This window comes from Terrapene carolina, unplaced genomic scaffold, assembly GCF_002925995.2.
Source record: "Terrapene carolina triunguis isolate 2854851 unplaced genomic scaffold, T_m_triunguis-2.0 Scaffold53, whole genome shotgun sequence".
Lineage (NCBI taxonomy): Eukaryota > Metazoa > Chordata > Testudines > Emydidae > Terrapene > Terrapene triunguis.
Window position 1 is genome coordinate 14533942 of NW_020664404.1, and position 14985 is coordinate 14548926.

Sequence of the window (14985 nt, forward strand, 5' to 3'; positions counted from 1 at the left end):
GCCAGCCGCCTCTTGGTGCAGCCCCCGTAGGGACCCTTTGCTCAGTGTGGGGGTTCAATGGGTTACAGCTTAAACCCCCCCCCCCCCCCGGCAGCCCAGCCGTCGACACTCCGCTACCGCCCCAGCCAGCTGCACCCATGGACGCGCCACAGTCAAATAACTGCTCAGATGCAGAGGGGCCTGGGACTTTTATTTCATCACTGCTCATGGCCCGGCAAGGTCTGTAACACAAACAGCCCGGGACATGCTGGAGCCCGGCTCCCTCCTGCCCAGGTTGGGAGCAGCCCCCTCCCAGCGTGGGGCAGGGACAGAGGCAGAGCCCCCCCTTTCCCATTCGCAGCCTGACTCTATGGCCCAAGGCTGCGCCAGCAGCTCCTGTGGGGTCAGGGCTGCTCCTGTCCCCTCACGACTCAGCTGGGGAGGAGGCAGGCTCCAGGACCCTGTACCTCACGGCTCAACCCCTCCTGCTCAGAGCAGCCCCTGCCAGCTCGGGTGCTGCTCTGCGTGTCTCTGGCTCCGAGCAGCCGGCGTGCAGAGTGGTGCACAGGCGTCTCGGGCACGGGGCCAGTGCCAGGCGCTGCAGGGGGCCGGTGGCTCAGCCGCTGTGGGTTCCCAGGCTGAGCACCGAGAAGGCAGCCCGGTGCTTCCTCAGCAGCAGACGGATCTTCTCGTCGTCCGAGTCGGGGTCCAGGGGCTTGTTGTACTCGTCGTCCTCGGTCTCAGAGGCGGCCCGCTCGCCCACCGCCCGCTGCGAGGAGGACGAGGGCTCCAGCGCGCTCTTCTTCCGCCACTTGGTCCGTCGGTTCTGGAACCACACCTGGCCCGGGATGGGGAGCGCGTTAAGGCTGTACTGAGCTGATGGGCCCCCATCCCAGCTCCCTGCTGTTGGGGGGTGACGAGCCCCAGCTGCCCTGGCCAGGCCCCTCACTGCCCAGCAAACCAGCGCCCCACACAGGCCAGTTTGCCTAAGGATCCAGCCTGGCCCTGAGGGGTCGCGGGTCAGTCTCCATTGGCCCCTTTAACAAGACAGCCCTGGGCGGCCCGGCCCCTGAGTCCCAGCGCTGGCCCTGGGCCCTCACTCACCTTCACCTGCGACTCGGTCATGCCGAGGGAATAGGCCAGACGTGCCCGCTCGGGCCCTGCCAGGTACTTGGTCTGCTCAAAGGTTTTCTCCAGCGCAAAGATCTGGTGGCCGGTGAAGGTGGGGCGCGTGTGCTTCTTCTTGTGGATGCTGTCGGCCAGGTGAGCCGAGGCTGGCAGAGGGAGGGGACCGGTCAGTGTGGGGGGCTGGTGCCGCGTGAGCTGGCCAGCCAGGCACCTACTGCCCCAGAGGGCGTGGCTGGGCAGGACGCAAGGGGCCCTAATGGAACCCAGGGGAGCTGTGCCTGCAGCCCCCGCTCCCAAGGCTAACGCTAGCCCCCCGGAGTGGGTTGTGGCCCACAGCCCCCCCTTTCCCCGGGGTGACGGTACCCCCCCCAAGCAGGACATGCCTCATGCCCCCCGGGTAACAGTAACCCCCCAGAGGGGAATGTGCCCTGCAGCCTTCCCCAGGGAGCTGGTAACCCCCCCAGAGCGACAGTAACACCCCTCCAGAGCAGGACACACACACCCCTGGGGTGACAGTAACACCCCCCACAGTGGGCTGCTCCCTGTCCCCCCAGCCCCCAGGGTGACAGTAACGCCCTGTATTGGGCACGCCATTCTGTCCCCTGAGTGGGGTCTGGCACCTGCTGGGCCTGTTTCGGATGCTGTCATCACTACCACATGGGATGGCCCCCTCCGCCCCCATGCCTCCATCAGGGAAACGCGGTCCCAGCCCCACCCCCACGAGTGACACCGAATGCCCTTGAGAGGCCCAGCGCCCTTGTGCCACAGGGCACCCCGATGCCCGGCAGCGAGTGGGGCGCGCACGCTGCCTCGCCCAGCTGGCCAGGGGGATGCGGCCAGTGGGCCATTCGCCTGTAGGCGCCCATCCTGGCTGCTCCCAAGTCAGGGCCAGCTGCTCTGGCCGGCTTAAAGCAGCCACTCGTGGCCCAAGGGCTTGTGCTAGGGTGAGCATTGGGGAAGTGCCCCAGGGCAGCCCGTCCTTCAGGGCCTGGGCTCCCCCCATGCTGGCCGCTGTGGGGTTCTGGGACAGGGGCTTGTGGCTGCAGGGCCAGGCTTTCCGGGGCACCCACATGCCGGGTCCTTGTTGGGTGCTGAGCCCCTAAGGGCCCCCACAGGGGTGGGGATCAATCAACCCCCTCTCCCCAGTGCTCATCCAACTCATCCCTTGGGGGGGGGCAGGCTCTGCCCCAGTCCTGCTGTCCCACCCTCTCCCCTGAGCCAGGTGGTCCCTGAGCCAGCTCCTCTCCCTGCCCGTGGGCTGAATGCAGCACGTCCTGGAGCTCGCACTGGTGACAAAGAGAGCAGCGGTCCCGCCCGTGCAGGCGCCCAGCGGGGGCAGGGGGAGGGGGGCTCTGCTCCCAGCTCAGGGTTCTGAGGTTCAGCCCCTCTCCTTGGGGGGCTCAGCTCTGTCCCTGCGGGAGGAAGGACACTGATTTCTGCCCTGCCCTAGTCCGGCTCTAACCTCTCCTCGCCTCTCCCCAGCTGGTGCGTAACAGTGACTCGGGTTCCAGCAGCAGTGGCCCAGGCAAGCCGTTGTGCTGTCACCTGCCATCCTTCCCAGGCACCCACCATGGTGCTCAGCACGGGCATTCACCAGCCTCTGAGCACAGCTCCGGGGCCCTCCCAGCCCTGCCTCGGAGTGGGTCATGGCTGGGCAGAGTGGAGGGGGCAGGGCTGGGCCCTGGTGAGCTGTCTCTGACCGCCCCAGCAGCACGGTCCCGTGGGGGATGGCCCTGCCCCAAGCGCCTGGCACCTGCCCCAGGGTGGGAGCAGTGGTGGCTTTGCTGCCCAGGCAGGGAGCAGAGTCCGGGCTGTGGGGAGCAGGCGGGCTGGGCTGGGGCAGTTGGTAGGGGCATGGGCTGGTGGTAGGGGCATGGGCTGGTGGGGCCTGCTGAGCCAAACCTCTGCATCTGGCCTCATGCTGCCAAGCCCGTGGGGCCCCATCAGCGTGTGGCTCCTGCCAGCCCCCCGCCTCCCCCTCAGCTGCGGTGCCGCGCCAGGTACTTACTGCTGCTGCACGGTCGGCCTCCTCGCCAGTCCTGACCGGGGTCTGCCCAGCAGTCCCTGCCTCGGGACGGGTAGTCACTCCCTGCCTTGGCGAAGGGCCCCACCTGGGGTCCGTAGTAGACGGGCTGGGAGCCCAGGCCGTTGAAGCCGCCTGCGTGGGGGTAGGCTGAGAGCAGGCTGCTGTTTGGCCGGCTCAGGATATCGGTGATGCCGTGCGGCGTGCCGGCTGCCAGCTGGGCGCTGAGTCCTGGCGGGCTGAGCTTGTAGAAGGAGTTCTGCACCGCGTACTGGCACATGGGGGCCTTTGCCTCCGGGAAGGGGGCCAGCGAGGGGCTGTTGAGCAGGAATGTCCCCTGCAGGTTGGAGTCCATGGCGCTGCTTCGCCCTGGGAGAGGCCAGCGAATGCACCAAGCCGGCCCCTAGCGCCCCAGCTGCGTGCCACGTGCTAGCAAAGCCATCCCAGGCAGCCCGGCTCAGTGGGGGGCTGTGCCAGCTGGCCACAATCCTGCTGCTTCCCTACAGCCCAGCCTGGGCGTCAGCTGCTGGCACTGCCCAGGCAGCAGGCACCACAGCAGCCACGTGACCCAGGCGGGCTCCTGGGGGGCAGGCTGGTCCGGGAGCACCTTGCCAGGTGCTGTCCAGGGCTGAGGCCCAAGCCCATGAGATGCCGGGGCCGGCTGGCCAGGCTGACCCCAGAGCACCTGCACCCAGGTCCCTGCCACAGAAGTTTAACTTCAGGAGAAGCAACATTTCTCTGATAAAGGTGTGGGCCATTAGAATACTGGGCCCCGATTGGCTGAGCTGCTGGGGCTAAGCTCCCATTGGCTGGGTGACAGGGCAGGCCCTGGATTGGCTCGTCCCAGACAAATTGCAATTTGAAAGATTAGCTGTAAAAAAATAATCAGCTGCTTGCTGCTGGGCTCAGAGCTCCTCGGGCTGCGCCTGGCTGCCCCATGCCTGGGCGCCCACTGGCCACAGTGAGGGACGAGGCCCAGAGCCCAGGCTGGGCAGGGCAGGGCCGGACCATGCAGGTGTGTGCAGGGGCCACGGGGTCAGTGAGCATCGGCCTGTCTGGACCAGAGGGTGCGCAGCCGTGTGTGCAGCTGGGTGTAGGCGATTGTGCATGTCTGTCTGTGTGCACAGCGCATGGGGCTGCCTGTGTGTGCAGCGCCCCAGCCTCAGCCGGGGGGGGTTTCCATACCTGTGTGCACCAGTATTTGTTCATGGCTGGTGTGTACATGGTGGGGCTGCATGTGATAGAGCGTGTGTGCGGGGGGGCGGAGCTATTGTGTGTTGTGCAGGTGTGTATGGGGGGTATTGTGTGTACGGAGGGGGCACGCATGTGTCTGGGGTGGAGCTCCCTGTGCCTGCTGGCTTGTGGTTGGCGCCTGGGCCCTGCGGGGTTCCAGGGCAGAGGCCGCGTCGCTCCCTGTCTGACCCAAGGGCCCACGCAGCCGCCTGCGCTGCTGGACAGCATCCGTGGTGCCGTGCGAGCAGCCAACAGGCCTCATCCCTTGGGCTGCAGCGCACGGCTCTGCAGGCACCACAGCTGGCTCCTGTGGTGTGTCAGCTCCATGACTGTGGGGGGCGCTTGCCCCAGCCTGGGGGCTCCATTTTCTAGTATTACTCATCCCTACTTGTACAAGCCATGTCCTCCCGCCCCAGCCTGCCAGCCCCCGCCACACCTGTCCCTTCACGCGCCACCCGCCACCCCTGTCCCTGCACACACACACCCCGCCACACCTGTCACTGCACGCGCCCCACACCACACCTGTCCCTGCACGCGTCACCAGCCACACACCTGTCCTGCACACGCCCCCCCACCCCGCCATACATCTATCCCTGCATGCACAGTCATGCGTGCACACATGCAAATACACCCTTCCCCTGCCCAGGCAGGAAAACATGATTAACAAATGGCACCAACCAGGAAGCTGGTGCCCAGCTCCCTCCTTCGAGCTGGTGCTGTTCAATCCAGCCAGACGCCTGCTGTGTGTGCGCACGGGGCTCTGTGCACAGGTGCCCACATGGCCAGAGCCATGGGCCAGTCCCCACTGTTCTGACGGGACGGGGGTGGGAGGCGAAGGTCACAGGAAAGATGCCATTGCAGCCACAGTGAAAGCAGCCAGTGCACCTGGCTGTGCCTCCGGGTGGCCCTCCCACAAGGCAGCAGCTGAAGCAGGAGACGCAGGGGTGGTGACGTCATTCCCCGCACAGGGCTGGTGCTGTCCGGGTGGGTATTTCTACCCTGTGTCCCACCAGGATATCGATCCTCCAGGCCTCGGCACATCCCCAGAGGATGCCACTGCTGGGTCCCACCTTCAAGGGGACCGCCCTGTGCTGGGGCAGCAGACCTGAATCTTTTGCTGCCCTGGGCACCTTTCTCTTTGCAGCTCTCCCTCCCACCCACCCTGGTGAGCGGGGAAGACAGTGGTGTACATGCACGGCAGGACATGGACTTGACCGCCAGATCTGCAGCCTTGTTACCCCCTCCTTCCATTTGGCCAGGCAATGGGGAACCCAGGGAGGGAGCTGCTGTCTGCCCAGGACACCCCTGGCCCCCAGCAGAGAAGCAGAGACAAGGCCCAGCTCGTGTTGATTTCTTTATTAAGTTGTAGTCTGGTAGCTGGTGTCTAGGGAGAATGGTCTATACATCAGAGGCTAAGATGGGGGCAGGGAGAGCCAAAAGGCTCATTGTCATAACAGTAAAAAAAGGAAATAAAATTATTTTAAAACTTCTAAAAAGCGTCTAGTGCACAGCCTGCAGCATTCTCTAGGCGTCATGTCGAGCGCGCCCCCGCCCCTACCAGCTCCTACTAGCAATCAGAGCGCGAAGCAGCGGCTCCCGCGGGGCCGGCCGAGTGCAGTGGAGCATTCCCTACGGAGTATAGAGGCCAAAGCAGGGGGCCCGCACTAGACTCTACGGAGATGCTATCAGAGTCAGCCATTCTAGGGACGTTATGTTACAGAGCGGAGGGTTATGGATGGACGGTCTGTACCCTACGTGGTTTGTTGCTCTCCGAGGAGAAGGCTGGCCTAGTCGCGTCTCTGCAGCTACCCCACCTCCTCAGCCTGCAGGGGAGCAGAGGGCTTTTCTACTAGACATGCCCACCAGCCAAGGCCTGCTGGGCATGGCGGCTGCAGCCCGGCTCCAGTGGTGGGCTCGGCCTGGGTGTTGCCACCGGGAAACACGTCAGCCCCTTTGAGATGGGGCCATGGCGACTTCCTGGGGAAAGCGCAAGTCCAATTGTTTCTGCCTGGCTCCTTCCTGCACCCTTAGGGGAGGTGAGGGACGTGGCAGCCAGCACCCCCTTCCTGCTACCAGCCCGCCTGGGGTCACACACGTCACAACAGGTTCCATCTACTGAGCGCCTTTAAATAGCCCAGGTAGCTGCCCCCCCCACCCCACCCCCAGCCTCCTGCCAGGACAGAGCTGTTGGCAGGAACAGCTGAACCAAGGGGCCAGCCTGGGACAGAGCTCTGCTGGCCCCAGTTAAAGCGCCCGGGGCTGAGACTCCAGGTCGCAGGATGACCCTGTCTCCTCCGGCCGGACTGCAGCAGTAGGGTTTCTGGTGCCGACGCAGTGCAAGAGCCTGGGAGAGCTGCTCTGATGGGCCTCCTTTGCCCTGGGCACTGGGGGTTGGTCCTGGAAGGGTCAGGGGACACGGGGGCTGTGCTGATTTTGGCCTTTCAGAGAGGCCGCGGGACCCTGGAGGGCCTCACGAATGGTGCAGAGGACAGGGGTGCAAACCCCACTGCTGTTTCCTTGCATCTCTCCTGAACAGCCATTGTGCTGGGTAGAGCCAAGCATGGGCTGAGTAGGTGCTGGGCTGTGCCAGTGCTCGCCACCTGCCCGTTCCGCGCCGGGGCACCAGGGCCTGGTGGGAGGCCCTCAGCTCTGCTCCATCTGTAACCAAAGTGGGCAGGGGCTGGCACAGGTGCCCCGGCCCCCTGCCCGGCCCCGGGTGGGTGTCAGGAAATGAACAAGGCCAAGGGGAGTAAAAGCGCCAGGCTGACACTGGGAGGTTTGGCTCTGTTGCCTTCTGACACCTCCAGCTTCCCAGCTGCACTGGCCAGAGCTCATCCCTGGTGGGGGCTGAGGGGCCATCCCTGTCCTACAGCCGGCGAGGTATGCGGGCACTGAGCGGGCAGTGCTCTGCACACCGCTGCGTGCCCTCGGGCGTTGCATAGTATTGATTTGTTCATATACACAAGGCTGAGTACTGTACAGTTTACACTTTCAACACAAGCGAGGAGCTCAGTGCTGCTGGGAGCTGCACACTCACACTGGGGGAAGCTCCTGGAGAGACAGGGGCAGGGCAGCCACAAGCCAATCCCCTGCCCCTGCCCTTGCCAGGGGCGCCCCCTCGAGAGCTGCAGTTCGGCCCTCCCACCGCAGCCCCTTTAGGTTCTGACATCCCCCCTCCCGACACACTCCTTGGAAGGGGATGAAGCAGCAAAACCCAGCCAAGAGACAACATGAGGGATAGGTGGGAGCTGACGCCCCCGCCCTGGGCAGCCCTTCATAGCCGCAGCCTCCGTCCGGAGTCAGGGTGCGCGCAGCAGAGTCCTGTCGCTGCCAGGGAAACGCTGCCCCGGGTGCTGCTGGCTCCTGGGGTCCCCGTCCGTAGTAAGAACTGTGGCTCATGCGTTGGCAGTCAGTCAATCATGCGAATAGGACGGGAAGTAAGTCTCTTACAGAAGTCATGCCATTAGCCTAGAGCAACGTGTACAGCCAGCCCTGCTCCCGTCGCCTGTCCGCTCTCGCCTCGCCTCTCCTCGCGGGGCTGGCCGCACGTGGCTGCAGTTCAGTGGTTCGGGGTGGAGGTGAGATCCTGAAGGACAGAAAAGACAGAGCTTGGGTTACAAACAGCGCCCTGCTGGGGACCCCCCCAGCGCAGTAGGCCAGAGCTGGGGGCATGACCCAGTGCTCCACTTACAGGCATGGCCACAGCAGCTCAGAGAGACTGGCTGGTGCTGGGGGCAGGGACAAAGGGAGGGGGGCAGCTGGCTGGATGTGAGACCCTCTGGCACCCAACGCTGCAGCACCCAGCAAAGGGCCAGATGCCGGCTGAAACCAGCCCCTGCCTGTTCATTGCCCAGGGCCTGGAGCCACAGCTGTGAACAGTAGGAGTCAGCTACCGGCTCAAAGGGAACAGGCCCCGGCAATGGCTGTCTGCATGTGCTCAGCCGAGGCGGCTGTGTGGGGAATGCAGAGGCGTGAGGCAGAATGCACGGACTGGCGGTTACTGCCCTGTGGTGGTCTGGGAGGGGAGGTGGTCCCTGGGCAGGGTGTGGTGGTGAATGCAGTGCAGGCAGCACAGCTGGCTGGGCCAGACCAGCAGCTCGCAGAGCACGGCTGAGGGAGCAGGGAGGCCCTGCCCCCGGGGACAGCCAGCCCCAGGACTCCCTCCCAGGAGCACTGCAGAGAAATGAGCTAGGGGGATACCTGTGTTCCGGCAGCACAGGCACAAACGACAGAGACCCGAGGGAGCGCCTGTCCTTGTGGGGCAGGCACCCATCCCCCGGCTCAGTCGGTGCCTGGTTGTGCTCTAGCAGGATAGAGGCAGCTGGGAAAGGGGTCCTGCTGCAGATCAGCCCCCTGGCCTCTGAGCAGGAACCGCAGCATGGCAGGGACAGCAGTGCAGGCCGTGTCCAAGCAGGCATCCGGCTGGGCCGGGCCACGGAAGCGATGTCCCAGCGCCAGGAAACGACCCAACACCCAGAGTCACGGCGTCCCGCGCACAAGCCGCACCGAGGGCAATGCAGGAGGCACCAGCCCTGTGCTCGCCCCACGGCCCTGGCAGCCAGCTGCCAGATCTGGCTCAGCGCTCTGAGACCCACGCAGACGTCACTGGGGACAGGCCCTGAGCAGCCGGGAGATCCTGGTGGGAGTGGAGCCTGGTGCTTCCACCCCGCTGGCAAAATCAACCATCTCTGTCATCGGCAGGCACTGCCCGCTGCCCCCTCTGCCCATTCGCCACCCAGGAACAATGCACCAGACACCCTGCCACGGGCATGCAGCCCCCCGCCCCCTCACTACTGCACACATACCTGCCGTGGGCACACTGACCTTCCTATTCCCTCACCGCTGCCTGCTCCCTACACTCCACCCTGGGCACATGGCCCCCCCAGCCATGGGCCACTGCCTGCACCCTCCTCCCACCACTGCTCACAGCCCCCAGCCCTACCTGCAGCCGCCTGCAAGCTGTAGGTTCCCTGCTGCCCTCTGGTGCCCAGAGCCCCTCATGACACCCCCGAGAAGGTCCTGCATGGCATGTTACAGCACTGCCAGACAGCAACGCCCAATGGGTGCTGCGGGTGCAAGCGGCTCATGTGGCAGGCGGAAGCGGCTGTGAGTTATGGGTGCTATGAGCAGGGGCTGGCCTCCCCCAGGGCAATGCGCAGCTCCCTCCGGCACCCAGCCGCCAGGAAGGTGTTTGACATGAGGAGGAGCTGCCGTGTGTCAGCCCCATGCTCCCGGGCACGTGGCACCTCATTCCAGGAAACCCGACCCCAGACTCAGGCTCCAGGACAAGCTCCGGGTCACAGCTGACAGCGCAGGGGCTGCCTGACAGGCTGGGATGTCAGCAACTTGTCACCGGTGCAGCATTCGGGGCTATTTATAGCAGCGGCACCGGGGCCTCTGCAAGCGGCAAGGTGAGCACGCAGAGCAATGGGGAGTGGGGCCGAGGGCAAAGCTCAGCCCGAGAGCTGGCAGGGAAGGACTGTGCCACGGGCAATCTCCACAGCACTGCAGGCTGTAGTTACTGGTTACAATCCCCTGGAATGCTGTCACTATGGTAACACCATCCTGGCCACCATGGTACACTGTAACCCGGGGTAACAATGCCCTTGGCTGTCGTAATCGTGGTGACACCACTGCGGTCCCCAGGGCCGTAGCAACAAAGAACGTGGCCCCCTCCAAACGGTGGCCCCCTCCAAACATATGTCCGGGCGGGGCCCCTTACAATGCAGAAACTGGAATGCGGTATTTATTTTGCCACTTTTAGGGGCCCCCTTCCTTGCGGGGCCCCCTCCGGTCGGAGGGTACGGAGGGCGCTCGCTACGCCTCTGGCGGTCCCCACAGTACACTGTAACCCAGGGTAACAATCCCCCTAGCTGTCGTAACCAAGATGACACCCTGACACACCCCTCCCCTGGAATGCCATGTGAGCCAGACAGACAGACGGCGTGCAGTGTGCAGAGAAGCCAGCCCCCTTCCCCAGGAGCAGCATGGGGCTTGCAGGCTTGGCAGCAGAGGGGAAGAGGCAGCCAGCTCTGGGCTTATTCTCCAGCATGCCCTAATGGAGCAGCTGTGTCTCCTGCCCCTCTGGGCCGGGGGAGCGCACAGTGGCTGGGTGGGCTCCATGCAGGGCACATGGCACAGAGAGCTGGATCTGTAGTCAGAACAAAGATGGCATTACCTCAGAAGAGGCCCTGGGGGGGGTCACTGCTTTCCCCTTTTCAGGCTGGCTCGTTTCACTATGTAAGCCCCCATCCTGCCCCCGATCAGCTCCGATTCTGGGACGTGCCCTCGCGCCTCCTCCTGGGGAGAGCAGCAGAGAGAGGAAGCAGGAGGCGTCACACAGACAGACAGAGAGAGGACAAGGAGGAGGACAGGAGAGCAAGCTGGCAAGGAGAAGGCTGCAGCAAGGTGGGAAGCGTGGCCCCTCGCAGCCCCAGAGGTACAGCAGAAGGGCACAGGGAAGGAGAGGAGGCCAGGGAGGATCCAGCCAGAGCCCTCAGGGAGCCCTGCATGGCTGGGTGCATGGCTGTGCTGCCCAGAGCTAGCGAAGGGCCGGGAGAGGAGCAGGCTCTGTACCTTGGTGCCCAGACTGTCCTGATGCAGGATGGCATATTTCATAAAGTGATCTGCCTCAGCTTCCAGCTCCTGGGGCTCCTGCAGAGAGCCCTCAAGAATCACCTCCTTCTCCTCGTCGCCCGCGCTGATCCGCCGCACCACCTTCCGGATGATCTGCAGAGAGCAGGCATTAGAGCTGCCTGCCACAGGCCAGGCTAGGCCCCAGACACCCCCAGGGACGCGGCCACAGCACCCTGCCGGTCCTACTCCCGCTCAGCCCTGCCCTGCCATCGGCACCCCACGCTGGGGCACGCTGCTCCCCTGAGACAGGGCTGGGGGAGGGGTTTTTCCAGGGAAGAATATCCATCCCTGGGGGCAGGGAGAGCAGGGCAGATGCTGGGCAGAGACTGGGGGGCTCTGTGTCTGGCCCGTACTCACCTTCTTGGTCACAATGTTGCCTTGCTCGTCAGTGAATTGCTCCTCGGTCACCTGCTCCCCCGGAATATCCTGAATCTGATTGCCCTGCAGCGCCAGAGGGGAGAATAGAGCGAGCAGTGAGGGGGAGGGCAGGGAGCCAACGCCCCACGGGCAGCCCCTTGTGTTCACTGCGGGGCACCAAGTGCAAAAGCCCCCAGCCCCTGCATAAGTGACACCAAATCCGACTTCCCTGCCAACTGCCAACCCCCTGCACACACCCCACCAGCCCCCGGCCCTGCCAGCCCCCTCACTGGGAAGCGCAGGGGCAGGGCCAGCGCCAGGGCACACTAGTGCTACACTCTGTGCAGGCAGGAACGAGCCAGGCTCAGCGCCCTGAGCTGGAAGAGGAGGTGCCAAGCCAGGCTGGCTCTGCATGGCTCCCCTGGGGCCAGCGACAGCCCCACAGGCAGGGCAGTGCCCGCTGCCTCGGGGCTCCCACTCCCCGCCCGTGTTACCTTCACGATGACACGCCGACGGACCACCCTGGTGGAGATGGACTCCTCGTCGTCCGTCAGCCCCTCGCTCTCGCCCAGCTCCTTGTCCAGCTCCTGGTGGACGTGCTTGAGCAGGAAGCGCACAGAGCCCTTGACAATGTGTAGGACATTCTGGCAGCTGACCAGGAAGAAGCCCAGCAGCACCAGGGTGATCAGCAGCTGGGTCAGGAAGGCCAACATGGTGCGTCTGCTACGGCCACAAGCGCATGGCCACTTGCCGAGCCCAGAGCCTAGATCCCAGTCCTGGCGTTGCTCTGCGGTGGGGCGTGTGCACCCTGCCTCTGGCTCGGCTGCCCCCTGCTCTGCGCACAGCCTGGGGCAGGCTGCTGTAATTGTAGCCGCTGCATACCAGCCGGCTGCACCACTTGCTGGGCAGGCAGGTGGGTTTGTCCTTTGCACTCGGAGCTCTGTCAAAGTCATCTGTCCTCAGACTGACAGCCGTGGCCCCTCCCCCGCAGGCAGAGGGGGGGCCACCACCTCCCAGTGCCTCTGCGGGCTGGCTGCAGAGGGGGCAGGAGGGCAGCATGGGTGATATGAGCCTAGGCTCCTGCGGGGGACTGGGGCCGGGACTTCTCACCCCCCAGCTGACTTGTAAGGAGCGCGGAGAAGTCACACAGCCCCTCAGTGACTCCAGCCAAGGGGCTGCAAGCCAGCCAGCCCCCAGCATCGCTGCATTCACTGCAGGGCTCTTCCTCCCACGTCCCCCACCCTGGGGCTCCTGGGAAGTGCTCTGGGAGGAGTGGGTCCAGGGCACCCCGCAGCACCCCAGGGCCTGCTACGCCATGCCCACCCTGCTCACGTGCCATTCTGTACAAGCCCTGCCCCGGCACTGCCCAGCTCTGCCTGGCCACGGCAGGATTCCCAAAACCCCAGCCCTGCCCCAGGCCATCCGGGCCAGCTCTATTTCTGGACTCTCCATGCCTGGTGCTGGCTGACCTGGAGAGGGCAGGCGCCCCGGGAGCTACCCAATTAGGAAGCATGAAGGGTGGCTGTCTGGGTTATAAATGAAGAACAGAGGCAGAGGCTCATATGTGAAATCAAACCCCTGGGTCTAGCGCAAGCCAGGCTATTCTGGGCCCCTTCCCCCGCAGGAGCCAGGGCAGGGAGGCTGGCAGGGGGCAGTGCCCGGAGCTGGGGGCAGGGCAGCGGGAGGCACTCGCCCAGCACTCTGTCCAAAGCATGGGTTATCCTGTTGAGGGACTCCAGCTGCTGGGCAGATCACCAGGCTCTAGTGCCTCTACTCAAGAAGCGCAGGTTCCCCAGACAGGGCAGCCTGGCGTTCACTCCTGTGTGCGCTCTGGCCCCCGGCGAGGGCGCCGTGGGCCTCACACACAGCAAGGGGGCTCCAGCCAGTGGGCTCTATTGCAATGCCCAGCCCCCGGGGGCTGGCTCTCACTGCCACCCTCGTACCCTTGTTTGCCTGAAGAAGCTGCTATCCGCCTCCTCCAGCCACTGGCTGTAGTCCTGGCTCCTCGTGTGCTGGGGCTGCCAGTCGCTCTCCTCGGGGGGGTCGATTCGCAGATGCTCGGCCGGGGGCCCCAGAACCTGCTCCTGGCCCCTCCCCTGGGGGGCTGCACCAGGGGCCGCTCTGGGCAGCAGACGTGGGCTTCTGGGGACCCCCTCCTGCCAGGAGCCCTCAGGCAGGTCCTGCAGGCAGGAGACAAAGGAGCCTTCTGCATTCCAGTCCCTCAGCCTGGGCAGCAGAGAGAGGAACAAGGACAGAGAGAGAGACACCGTCAGTTTCTACCCTCCGGCACAGTGCCCCCCGTGTGGGCCCAGCCTCGCTCTCCTGCCCCCCACAGGCTGTCGGCCCTCCTGACCGGCCTTTGCACTTGGAGCCCCTGTTTGTAATGTGGATCTCGAACTAGCCCTACATCCTACTTCCCACCCCACCCACGGGGCAACAGACGCCCTCCAGAGACACCCACGGGCAGCCACGCCCTGTCTGATGGCACAAGGAGTAGGTGAGGAAGGGGCGGGAGCTGGTCTAGAGGCCAGCCAGGCCCTTCATGCTACACAGGGTCAGGCACGCCCTGCCCCTGCCTGCCCCAGGCACTATGGCAAGGAGCGGCAGGGACTGCCAGGCAGCCCTCCGCCCTGGCAGAGCACCTTCGTCGGGAGCTCAGCTCCCTGCCAACGAGAGCACCACGGCCATCCCCTGGAGCTGGGCTGGCACCCCAGGTGGTTGTGAGGGATTCCCCAAAGCCATGGGCAGCTCCCTGGCTGATCCAGTCCTTCCCCTGGCCCAGTGCGCACCCGGCTCTCTGGGGCAGCATGCTCAGACGGGGGCCTACGGCACAGCAGCTGCACTGCCCACCTTCCCCCAGGGCCCTGCCCCGTGGCATGGGCACCCCAGGGGTCCCTCAGGCTGCCCTGCCCAGCTCCAGGCAGCCTGGCCAGGGAGCATTACCTGCCCTTGCTCCTCTCCACGACTCGGCTCACAGTTGGCGACTCCAGGATCCTGGCCTGCACCCTCTGCTGGCCTGAAACAAAAGAGACTTCATCCTCCGAGCCCTGCTCCCCCGCCAGCCCGGCCTGGCGCTCACAGGCTGGCAGTTTCACCTCTGACCTCTGACCTTCCTCCTGCTCCAGCAGGTCGATAAGGCCATTCATGGCATCTGAATCCACTGTGTCGTCCTCAGCCAGATCCAGTGAGCCCAGGTGGTCCGGGCCGTGCACGTCATCCAGCAGCTGCCCCGGGAAGCGGCCTTCACTCACGGCGTCCGAGTCCTCGGCCTTGCTGCACTCCAGGGAGGAGTCTTCGGCAGTTACCAGCGAGGGGGTGAGCCCCGAGGACCACACCTGCATGTCGGACAGCTCCAGCAGGGCGTCCTGCTCGGTGGGGGCCATAGGGATGGCGTCCAGGATGGCCACCTCGTTCCAGTACTGGTCTGCACGCAGCGGGGACGGCAGCGTGTACTGCAGGGAGGCAGGGGAGAGGAGCTCATCCTGCAGCGAAGTGTAACCTGCGGGGGCAGACAGAGGCAACAGCTGCAGCAGCCGTTCTCCGCAGACACGGAGAGGAGGGGACAGGCCCACGCTGCCCCCAGCCCCTGGGGCAGCGCTGCGCTCCCTGTGTCACAGTCCAGGGCAGAG

The 14985-nt window shown here is 65.0% G+C and overlaps 2 protein-coding genes across 9 annotated transcripts in view; both read right to left on the minus strand.

Moving 5' to 3' along the window:
- Positions 1-595: 595 nt before the first annotated feature.
- On the minus strand, positions 596-3485 carry NKX6-3 (NK6 homeobox 3). Its single transcript, XM_024203371.1, has 3 exons — positions 3116-3485; positions 1084-1253; positions 596-817 (listed from the first exon to the last, which is right to left on the minus strand). The coding sequence occupies exons 1-3, from the start codon at positions 3483-3485 to the stop codon at positions 596-598; spliced, it is 762 nt and encodes a 253-aa protein (XP_024059139.1).
- Positions 3486-5704: 2219 nt separating this feature from the next.
- ANK1 (ankyrin 1) overlaps positions 5705-14985 on the minus strand; it is a 68008-nt gene continuing 58727 nt past the window's right edge. For 2 of the 8 annotated variants that reach the window (XM_026658413.1, XM_026658410.1), the window contains 6 exons: positions 14300-14372; positions 13300-13582; positions 11357-11440; positions 10940-11092; positions 10542-10663; positions 5705-7949 (listed from right to left, as the gene is read on the minus strand). In XM_026658413.1, coding sequence (XP_026514198.1) covers positions 10565-10663; positions 10940-11092; positions 11357-11440; positions 13300-13582; positions 14300-14372 — 692 coding nt within the window. In that variant the 3' untranslated portion in view covers positions 5705-7949; positions 10542-10564. Of the gene's footprint in view, positions 7950-10541; positions 10664-10939; positions 11093-11356; positions 11441-11850; positions 12408-13299; positions 13583-14299; positions 14856-14985 lie in introns of those variants that run through there. The other 6 variants (XM_026658396.1, XM_026658390.1, XM_026658400.1 and 3 more) reach the window with 5 other exon arrangements.